This window comes from Lolium rigidum, chromosome 4 (assembly GCF_022539505.1).
Source record: "Lolium rigidum isolate FL_2022 chromosome 4, APGP_CSIRO_Lrig_0.1, whole genome shotgun sequence".
NCBI classification, from domain to species: Eukaryota; Viridiplantae; Streptophyta; class Magnoliopsida; order Poales; family Poaceae; genus Lolium; species Lolium rigidum.
This window is the reverse complement of record NC_061511.1, coordinates 175,877,745-175,889,646: the sequence shown is the minus strand read 5'-3', so window position 1 is coordinate 175,889,646 and position 11,902 is coordinate 175,877,745. Positions and strand designations below refer to the sequence as shown.

Below are 11,902 nucleotides of genomic sequence, written 5' to 3'. Positions count from 1 at the left end.
GAATTGGAAAATACTACATGTAGTAACTCTAAAAATGTCTTGGATAATTTGATACTTGGCAATTGTTGTGCTCATGTTTAAGCTCTTGCATCATATACTTTGCACCCATTAATGAAGAAACACTTAGAGCTTGCTAATTTGGTTTGCATATTTGGTTTCTCTAGAGTCTAGATAACATCTAGTATTGAGTTTTGAACAACAAGGAAGACGGTGTAGAGTCTTATAATGTTTACAATATGTCTTTTATGTGAGCTTTGCTGCACCGTTCATCCTTGTGTTTGTTTCAAATAACCTTGCTAGCCTAAACCTTGTATCGAGAGGGAATACTTCTCATGCATCCAAAATACTTGAGCCAACCACTATGCCATTTGTGTCCACCATACCTACCTACTACATGGTATTTATCCGCCATTCCAAAGTAAATTGCTTGAGTGCTACCTTTAAAATTCCATCATTCACCTTTGTAATATATAGCTCATGGGACAAATAGCTTAAAAACTATTGTGGTATTGAATATGTACTTATGCACTTTATCTCTTATTAAGTTGCTTGTTGTGCGATAACCATGCTTCTGGGACGCCATCAACTATTCTTTGTTGAATATCATGTGAGTTGCTATGCATGTCCGTCTTGTCCGAAGTAAGAGAGATCTACCACCTTAATGGTTGGAGCATGCATATTGTTAGAGAAGAACATTGGGCCGCTAACTAAAGCCATGAATCATGGTGGAAGTTTCAGTTTTGGACACACATCCTCAATCTCATATGAGAATAATAATTGTTGCCACATGCTTATGCATTAAAGAGGAGTCCATTATCTCGTTGTCCATGTTGTCCCGGTATGGATGTCTAAGTTGAGAATAATCAAAAGCGAGAAATCCAAAATGCGAGCTTTCTCCTTAGACCTTGTACAGAGCGGCATGGAGGTACCCCATTGTGACACTTGGTTAAAACATGTGCATTGCAAAGATCCAGTAGTCCAAGCTAATTAGGACAAGGTGCGGGCACTATTAGTATACTATGCATGAGACTTGCAACTTGTAAGATATAATTTACATAACTCATATGCTTTATTACTACCGTTGACAAAATTGTTTCATGTTTTCAAAATAAAAGCTCTAGCACAAATATAGCAATCGATGCTTTCCTCTTTGAAGGACCATTCTTTTTTACTTTTATGTTGAGTCAGTTCACCTATCTCTCTCCACCTCAAGAAGCAAACACTTGTGTGAACTGTGCATTGATTCTTACATACTTGCATATTGTACTTGTTATATTACTCTATGTTGACAATTATCCATGAGATATACATGTTACAAGTTGAAAGCAACCGCTGAAACTTAATCTTCCTTTGTGTTGCTTCAATACCTTTACTTTGATTTATTGCTTTATGAGTTAACTCTTATGCAAGACTTATTGATGCTTGTCTTGAAGTACTATTCATGAAAAGTCTTTGCTTTATGATTCACTTGTTTACTCATGTCATTACCATTGTTTTGATCGCTGCATTCATTACATATGTTTACAAATAGTATGATCAAGGTTATGATGGCATGTCACTTCGGAAATTATCTTTGTTATCGTTTTACCTGCTCGGGACGAGCAGAACTAAGCTTGGGGATGCTTGATACGTCTCCGACATATCGATAATTTCTTATGTTCTATGCCATATTATTGATGATACCTACATGTTTTATGCACACTTTATGTCATATTCGTGCATTTTCTGGAACTAACCTATTAACAAGATGCCGAAGTGCCACGTTGTCGTTTTCTCGCTGTTTTTGGTTTCGTAAATCCTAGTAACGAAATATTCTCGGAATTGGACGAAATCAAGATCCAGGGTCCTATTTTGCCACGAACCTTCCAGAAGACCGAAAGGGATACGAAGTGGGGCGACGAGGCGCCGCCACCATAGGGCCGCGCGGCCAGAGGGGGGCCCGCGCCGCCCTATGGTGTGGGCCCCTCGTCGGCCCTCCGACTCGCCCTTCCGCCTACTTAAAGCCTCCGTCGCGAAACCCCTGATGCGAAAAACCACGATACGGAAAACCTTCAAGAGACGCCGCCGCCGCCAATCCCATCTCGGGGGATTCGGAGATCTCCTCCGGCACCCCGCCGGAGAGGGGATTCATCTCCCGGAGGACTCTACACCGCCATGGTCGCCTCCGGAGTGATGAGTGAGTAGTTCACCCCTGGACTATGGGTCCATAGCGGTAGCTAGATGGTTGTCTTCTCCTCATTGTGCTTCATTGTTGGATCTTGTGAGCTGCCTAACATGATCAAGATCATCTATCCGTAATACTCTATGTTGTGTTTGTCGGGATCCGATGGATAGAGAATACCATGTTATGTTAATTATCAAGTTATTACATATGTGTTGTTTATGATCTTGCATGCTCTCCGTTATTAGTAGAGGCTCGGCCAAGTTTTTGCTCTTAACTCCAAGAGGGAGTATTTATGCTCGATAGTGGGTTCATGCCCGCATTGTCACCCGGGACGAGTGACGGAAAGTTCTAAGGTTGTGTTGTGCTCGTTGCCACTAGGGATAAAACATTGGCGTTATGTCCGAGGATGTAGTTGTTGATTACATTACGCACCATACTTAATGCAATTGTCACGTTGCTTAGCAACTTAATACCGGAGGGGTTCGGACGATAACTCCGAAGGTGGACTTTTTAGGCATAGATGCGATTGGATGGCGGTCTATGTACTTTGTCGTAATGCCCAATTAAATCTCACTATACTTATCATGACATGTATGTGCATTGTTATGCTCTCTCTATTTGTCAATTGCCCGACTGTAATTTGTTCACCCAACATGCTTTTATCTTATGGGAGAGACACCTCTAGTGAACTCGTGGACCCCGGTCCATTCTTTAATACTCGAAATACAAATCTGCTTGCAATACTTGTTTTTACTCGTTTTCTCTGCAAACAATCATCTTCCACATAATACGGTTAATCTTTTGTTACGAGCAAGCCGGTGAGATTGACAACCTCACTGTTTCGTTGGGGCAAAGTACTTTGGTTGTGTTGTGCGGAGTTCCACGTTGGCGCCGGAATCCCCGGTGTTGCGCCGCACTATATCCCGCCGCCATCAACCTTCAACGTGCTTCTTGGCTCCTCCTGGTTCGATAAACCTTGGTTTCTTTCTGAGGGAAACTTTCTGCTGTGCGCATCATACCTTCCTCTTGGGGTTCCCAACGAACGTGTGAGTTACACGCCATCAAGCTCTTTTTCTGGCGCCGTTGCCGGGGAACTGAAGAAAATTTACACCACAAAGATTTCTAACTCCCACGTCAACTACACGCCAGCACTATCTCAAGCAATTTAGGACAAAGCGGAGGAAGTCTTTGAAGATAGAAGCTTTTTCGGGCCTGGTGTTTCTCGAGATGAACTCATGGCATATCACTGGCTAGATATGCAAAAAAAAGGCAGTTAAGAAGGGAAAAGAGAGAACTTGATGCTCGGATGACGCGAGCCGACGAGTCTAGCCGTCGATGCGCAAAACTAAGCTCCACAGGAAACGGAAGTGTGGGAGCAGGAGCCGCAGGAGCAGCAGCATCAGGAGCAGGGAATCGCAACTGAAGAGCTTCATCACGGTTGGACATGATACCAGAAGATGAACGACGACGGATGACTAGAGATCTCGACGTATCATTCATGACTTATGACTCGAGAGGAAACCTGCACCCTACAACGCCTCCGGCAGCGATTGTAGCAGCTCAAACATATTTGATGAAAACACAACCAGAGGATGGTCCGCGAGCACAGGTGTACAGAACCTTGATTGCAGGTCTATGTGTTGTTGGGCAACACCTGGAGGGTACCCCACACCGTCACGAAAGTCCTCGGCGGGAAGTAGTACCACCAGGTCGAAGTAACGCCACGCGGCACGAAGTGGCACAACCAAATAATCCCTCTCGGCGGAAGTGGCACCACCAAACAATCCCTCTCGACAAGAGGTAGCACCGCTAGGCCATCACAATAGTTTCAAGAGGTGGAACCCCGATGATCAAGATCTTCGCGCTAACCTCGAGCAACCGCTAGAAATCATGGCGATGCTAGGAACGATATCACGCAGAATAGAATCGACAGAGCTAGCGTCGAGCGGGGAAGTTGACGAAGAGAAGCTGAAGGCGAGTACGATGACGATTATGAAGATGAAGACGAGGAAGAACTTAGCGGAGCAGTATGTTTTTCTCATCGGGTTCGTAAGACAGTTGTTCCCAAGGGGTTCAAACTCCTTGCAGACAATATAAAGTACGAAGGGGTCCAAGAACCTGAAGCGTGGCTAGATGATTATCTACAAATATTATCTACAAACTATGAGGGTACATGGAGGTACCAAGGCTACCGCGATGCAGAGTCTACCGCTTTCCTTGAGCGAACCCGCGAGATCTTGGCTCCGTAAGCTGCCGGAAGGATCAATACAACACTGGGATGATTTGCGCAATCAGTTCATCCGGAATTTCTAGTCAACTTTCGAGCACCCACCGTCAATCGAAGAGTTGTGGAAGTGCACACAGAAATCAGGAGAATCAATGCGTTCGTACCTCCAGAGGTGGAGCATGATCAAAAACTCGGCCGAGTATAGCTCCAATGAGCGGGCAATTGATGCATTTAACAACGGGCTAACGGATTTTGTTGAAGAGCTGGGAAGAGCTAAGGCAGCAAAGAAGGGAAAGAGGAAGCAAATCCGTGCGGTTGATTTCGTTGTCCCTGATGTGCGGGACATGGTTATAATAGGAGGACACTCGGTGCGACCGCGCAACGTTCACCGAGATGCATATTTGTGCAGCCTTTGCATCTCCACGAACAGCCCGGTCACTATGTATCGGGTCGTCGGGCCTAGGTGTAGGCGCATTTTTCAACCGTTCAGTCGCAAACGGCGTCCGTTTACCCGCGAGATGCAATCGTCATTGGGCGGTGCTGCCCCAGGAGCACGAGGGAGAAGTCTACCAGAGCAGCGGATCAATCTTGAAACCGGAAGATCTGATACCACTTGTTATAAAACAGATAAAACAGGGCAAAAAATGTAGATCAAAATGAAGTGGAAAACCACAGAACACACAGGGTGACGTATCACTATAATCGGGAGGAGTATTACAATACATGAGAGGACAAACCCTCTACGTGCTATCAATATTATCAGTATCCATATTATCAATATAGTGTATTTCTCTCATCAATTCTATGACTACCAGTATCCATATTATCAATATAGTGTATTTCTCTCATCAATTCTATGACTACCTAGAACTATATATAGGAGCGGACAACTCTTTTGGCGGACACGAAATAGAGTTGTAGATGTGCTACGTCTAGCATGTTTGACATGTCATAGTTTGTTAGGACTCCTTCCATAGTACGATAGTTAAATAAATTTCAGGTTATATTCAATACACATCATATAATTTTATTGAAAACTTCACTCGAAAGAGGTTTAAATTCAAGCATCCATCATTCACGGAGAACAACCGAAGGCAGAACACGTAGATAAACAAAAAGTTGAGTAACAGATATCTGTCAACTGGAACTACTCCTCAGATAAACATGAGATTTCCTTCTACGACCGTTAAGCCTCTAGCCACAGTGAAGGATCAGCCCGATAGCCTCTTCCGTAAGACCAGACTACATGGGCATGTAAGAAACCTTTTACCTTTTCATGACGTGGAAGCTTCATCTTCAGACCTAAAAGTTATAAACTATTATACTAATGAATACAAGATGCATGTCGTTTTGACAGTTGTCCAGAAAGTAAAGAAATTATGAGGTGAGATCATATATTTGGTTGCATGTCAAATGACCTCCATGCTTGGAAACTAGATGATGACACGTAGATTGATCGTTGTAGTCTATCTAATTACTACAAAACAATAGTTTCTCTTTCAATTGAATGTGAATGAAATTGCTTGTTTGCTGCAGCATATCATCATTGATGCAGAAATGTATAGTAGGAATACCTTACGTGCTTGAAGTCATTCTCTGAAGAACCTGAAGACCATGGATATTCCCCGTTAAATGGGGTCTCGATGAACCAGCAGTCATTCTGCGGCAATGGCCTAGGGACCCTGGAATGTGAGAGCGTTAGAAAATGGTGTGCATAACTAGATTAGGGTTCAGTGTCCATATTATTCCTACATAAAGGCCCCTTCTGTAAGACAAATAAACCCTTATAACAAGAGGATAAAGTCTATACTAACCCTAATAAATATAGGATCAGGTTATATGTGAGCTATTTTTTATACACAAATAAAGACATAAACAGTGGCAGGACTGTATAAAATAGCGAGGATATATGGAAATCGCAATGGTTTAAAGTGAAATACACATATGAGCGATCTGGTACATACTCCGATTTTCGTAGTAAGTGAGCAAACTTCTCATTGTTTTCCTCTAATTCACACCACTTCTCCAATTTGGGGCAGTCTGAAATATGCACATCCTTCAGCTTCAGGTTGGTGAGTTTATGTATGCTCGGCAAATAGTATAGCTGTTTGCAAGACTCGATCTTCAGCTGCTGGAGAGACTTGAGTTCACCCAAGTACCCAGGTAGTAATCGCATGCCGTCGCAATGAGAGAAACACAGTTTCTCGATAGAGGATAGGACCTTCATACCCTCTAGTGAACTGGTTAGATTGTAGCAACTCTTGATAGTTAAGCTACGGAGGCCAGGGAGATTGTGAAGCAAACTCCAGTCACATAGAGGCACCATGCACCTCTCGACTACCAATTCAGTTACTGGAGTAGAAGGACCCTCCACACCATGTCCTTCTTTGTTCCCCAATGAAGACATCACTTGGTCGCAATCTGATATCAGCAACTTTCGAGCTCTAGGCGGGATTGGTCCAAAGCTCAACTTGGGGCATTTGTGAATCACCAATTCATCAATGGCCGGGAACATAAACTCTTCCAGGTGTTCCATTCCATCTAGGGTAACCTTGGAGAGTTGAGAGGATTGTGATCTGTTACCATCAAAGAAATCATGGGCGTCAATTCTGGTGATGCTGGTCATTTTTCTGAGAACCAGACGTTGCAGGTTCGGTAACAGACCTAGTGGTGGTAGGCGGCTGCACCTTGGAAAATCCTCCATGGTAACCTCTGCAAGATTCGTGAGAGCAGAAGAGACGCTCAACATCCAGGCTGGGTGGCAAGTTTTGCTGTTATAACCATGTATCTCAAGGCACTGCAGATTATGTGGTGGCACTAGTTCTCCTAACAAAGCACTGTCCTTCACAGATCCTTGAGCGCCCACAGTCCAACAAAGTTTCAACTGTCGGAGCCTTTGCTTGTCTGCCAATCTGATTCTCTGGGCTTCCACTTTTGACTTGACCTTTTCAAGACAACTTATCTCGAGGTGCTCGCAATCCACACCACCCAGCTCAACAAGGTTGCTGCTTCCATATGCTCCATCACGAGAGGTAACCACAAACTGGTAACTTTCAGGACCTGGGCAGCTCCTCCCAACAATCAATTTCATACATTTGTTTTCATCCATCCATTTCGCTGCTATCTTTAGTCTAGCACAGCCCAAGAGGTCCAGTGTATGCAGCTTCTTCAGATAACCTATACTTTCAGGTATCTCAGAAAGAAATATGTTATGAGACAAATCCAGATGCTTCAAATTATGTAGGCCATTAAGACATGACTGAATGTATTCACAGCGTTGGTTTGCTGACTTGTAGTAGAAGATAGGATTCAGTAGCATTGATAAGTTTAAATATTGGAGTTCGGTGAGCTTGCCCAAAACACCTGGCAGTCCTTCAAGATGGGATGAGTGTTCAGCAAGGTAACAACAAGGGTGTGATAAGTTCAAATGCTGGAGATTTGTTAGGCCACCGAGAACTGGGATTCCTTTTAAACAAGACCAGAATGATAAATCCAGATACACAACCTTTTTTAGATTTCCAAACAGTTCCAGTATATTTTCGAGTTGAGAGCATCCTGATAAATCCACATGCGACAAATTTATTAGATCCCCAAATGATTCCGGTAGGTTAACTAGTCCACAGCAGTCTGAAAAGTTGATATGAACCAAATTTATTAGCCTCCCAAGTGATGGCGGCAGCTTTACAAGTCTTGAGCAGCTTGAAATGTCGATATGCACCAAATTTATCAGCTTCCCCAATGATTGCGGCAGTTTTACTAGTCCTGAGCAGCCTGATAAATCTATATGCACCAAATTTATTAGATCTCCAAATGTTTCTTGTAGAGTCACTAGTCGATAGCAGCCTGATAGATTAAGATACCTCAACTGCCTCAACTGATAGATAGAATCAGGTAGCTTTTGTATGTAGGCCTCCTTAAGTTCCAAGACACGCAGGCAGCAGCTAGCAAATGAAAATGAAACATCATTGAAACCCCTATTGCTACAGCGTAGTGCCCTTAGCTGCATAGGCAATATTAGCTGCAGTCTGTCACCAAAATGGGAGGTCATTGCATAGCGACAATGTTCCTTCTGATGAGATGCATCCATTCTAATTCCATCATCCAGAAAGGTGAACTCGTCACCCATAATATATGATGCAAAGTTGTTCGCTGGAATTTGCCAGTAAAACACGGACCCATCCTTATCGTTCTCTCCACCATCCTGCAATAATAAATAACAGCAGAAGCAGCATTAGAGAATATCTGTTATAGTAAACTATCTATAATATTATAAACAGAGAGGAAAGGAACGGTGAACAATTTATCTAGCAAACAAGTCATAAATAACAGTGAGGATTTAATCCAGCAAATAAGTCACAATGAAGGCAGAGATTTAATTTATTTTGCTCAAAGAATTCGCCCCATTACTCAAGCTGATCTTCATTAGAACTGGTGCCTTGGTGGGGAAGATAATGCTGAACTTAGCGGCCAACACCGGACATACTTTCCAATCCCGCGCCTCCTCTACCCAAACCTAGAGAGCTTCCTTCACAATGAACGGCAAGGCACTGCCGAAGAGACAATGACCAAAGCTGCACTGCTATATAACTTGCTTCACCTGGCTCTCATTTTAGCTGCAGTACTTACACTAATTTATAACTAAAATATTATTTTCCATGTTTTATAAGAAATTTATTTGAATATATCAAACATTCAGACTTACTGAGTCTATCAGTGCAACGTGAGTAGGTTACTCCATTAGTTTCTATTTACAAAATAAAACCAAAAGAAGCTCCACATTCTCTTTAAGGACACCCCAGTGTTGAAAAACAATGAAGCTAATCATAGTTCGGTTAGAGGCCTAGACTACTTGCCTTGAGATAAGTTTTTTTAGCTTGCAAAATTGGGACGTGTTCTTTTTTTTCTGTTCAGACAAATATAAACGGTTGCTTGGTTGAGCTTGAAACTAGTAAATCAAAGACATGCCACTAAATCTCGTCGATGATTAATCGTTGAGCAGCTTGGTTGGTAGGTGGTAAGCCGTATCGTGGACAAAGGAGCGACAAAGCAAAACAATGTACTTCGGTGAAAATTAAATAGCTAAGTCCAACGTTAGAAGAAACCCAATATAAGAGGTACAACCTCTGTTTATAAATATAAGACCTAAGGCAGTATGTCTTATGGCTATATGCATCAATCGAAGCAGAGGCCACACAGGTTTTCCTCCATTTTTTAAAAAAGGTATGTCTATGAATTTTTATACTATAAGAGAGACAAAGTAGGTGACGACTTGCATGAAGGTGACCTTTTCTTTTGTCATTGTTCCAATTGTGTTATACATGACTATAATCACTGGACTATTTCTAATGCTGACCAGTGACTGATGGGGCATAGATTCATTGCGAGTAGTGGATTCTATTGTATCAACGAAAGTTAAGTGGCTAGAAATTACCACAATAATAAGAGTCCCTTACTCGCTAAACCAATGCGGCTAGAATTTCCATAATCATTTATATGAGTAAAAAGGAGATGTGCAGAGGGAAAATAAGGTTTGAGTGGTATGCCACTCCACCTCCCACATTTCATGATAACTGTGTCAACGGAATATAATGAAGAATGTATACTCTCTGCATGGCTATATGAACTTGCATTTCTAAAGTAAATTGATTGAAGACGGAACTAGGCAACTCACTGAATCCAGCCCTGCGGCTCCAAGGATTGACATGCCTATAAGCGTCCTAAAGTACTGCTCACCAAGTTGCTTGCTAGAGAATCTGTCTGATGGTTCAATAAGATCAAGAGCAATCCATTGGTGAATCACGTCATATTTAACAATAAATGGATCATCCGAGAACATTGCCAAATAAGCAAAGCATAATCTCATATTTGGTGGCATACTTATGTATCTGAACTTCAAGGGTAAAAAGGTACAATTGTAGCTGAACTTTGCGGATGAAGGTGAATCTGAAATCCCCACAGGCAAAGTTGAATCTAAAAGCTCCAGCGGTGAAGGAGAAGGACAAGAATCCGTGCTATGGAAACTCCCACTATTCCAGTTCAATCTTTCAGCATGCTCATTTAGCAGCATGCTCACCTCTGTCCATCTTCTATCATCTTGGAACCGCAGCATGCAGCCGACTTCTTTAGCTGCTAACGGTAGGCCACCGCACATGCTTGCGATCTGTCGTCCTATGTTCTCCAACACTTGTTTGTTGGACTCGGATCTATCTTCAAAGTAACTTGATTGCTTCAATATTCTCCAGCACATATCATCACTCAACCGGTCTAGCCTGTATGGTCGAGTGGTACATATTTCCAATGCGATGGCTACCTTGCATGCTGTTACTATCACAATCACCTGACTGCCTTTGTCGGCCACACTTAACATATGCTTCAAGCTCTGCAGCCCTATGGCATCCTCCTCCCAGAGGTCATGTAAAACAATGAGTACCTTTGCAGCAGTGAGCAGCTCGTGGAGGTACTCTGCTATATACGTCGTGTCATTTGGATCATGATTGATCTGTTCTGATAATTGAGAAATTATTGAGTTGCCAATTTGACGCAAGTCAAATTCCTGCGAGACATGGATCCACACCCGTGAATAGCCACTGAATCGGGTATCGTTGAAAATCATTGCTGCCAACGTTCTCTTGCCTATGCCTTGAGGCCCATAGATGGGAAGAATGATGGGTCCTTCTCTGAAGTCACGCTCGGTCCCTGGTAGCAGCGACATCATCCTCTCCTTATCTCTATCCCTACCGACCACTTTTGCTTCATCAATCTCGGGTGCTTTATCTCCTACTACATTAATAGCTTGCTGGACGTTGGCATCCAATCGCGTAAAACCGAAACGAAGAGCCTCCTCCTGCAGCGTCTTCAGTTGTTCTTTCAGATGTTTCATTTTGATTGGCATGGAATTCTCTTTCTTGGGTACAACCGAAAGGCGGCAGGGGATCCAAGTCATCTGCAAAGAATCAATCTTGCCCAGTTAAAATCCAAATTTTGAATACGCTACGGAAGCAAATCATGGAGTAGTAGAGGTACCGTTCGAGCAGCAGGGGAAGTGTCTTGCAGCTCGTCGACCATGTCCCAGATGTCGTAGCCGGCCTTCCTAACTAGCATCAGCCAGTCCCGCACAGCCACCTCCCACAACGACCGCCTCTCAGCTTCATCCAGATCCGGCTGTATTTCCTCCAGAGCCGTCATCATTTCCTCCAGGTCGCCGCTGAACTTCCAATGTATGGTGGCTTCATGAATGGCGGATCTGAGTTTAGTGCAGCACCTATAGACGATGGCTTGGGCCATGGCTGCCTCTTGCTAAAACCAGATCTGTGTTCAATGATGGGATATGAGGAAATGGTACACACGCGCAGAGTGTCCGCCCGTCAATGTACAGGATAGTTAGAGCATCTCCACTCGTTTTGCCCTCCCAGCCCGAAATCCGGGGAAATTTAGGTTCGGATTGGACGTAAATTTGGTGTGGGGAGTAGTAGTTTCCCAGCCGCGTTCTCAGGCGAAGACGGCGATCTAAA

General features: G+C 43.3%; 1 protein-coding gene across 2 annotated transcripts; it reads right to left on the bottom strand.

Moving 5' to 3' along the window:
• Positions 1-5,465: 5,465 nt before the first annotated feature.
• LOC124647610 (disease resistance protein RGA2-like) lies at positions 5,466-11,672 on the bottom strand. 2 transcript variants are annotated; one of them, XM_047187523.1, is made up of 5 exons: positions 11,415-11,672; positions 10,063-11,334; positions 6,356-8,592; positions 5,966-6,073; positions 5,466-5,693 (listed from the first exon to the last, which is right to left on the bottom strand). In XM_047187523.1, exons 1-5 carry the CDS (start codon positions 11,577-11,579, stop codon positions 5,666-5,668), a joined length of 3,810 nt encoding a protein of 1,269 aa, XP_047043479.1. In that variant the 5' UTR covers positions 11,580-11,672; the 3' UTR covers positions 5,466-5,665. The 2 variants fall into 2 exon arrangements, with proteins under 2 accessions (XP_047043479.1, XP_047043480.1); XM_047187524.1 differs by having other exon boundaries at positions 5,971-6,073.
• Between the last annotated feature and the right edge of the window lie 230 nt (positions 11,673-11,902).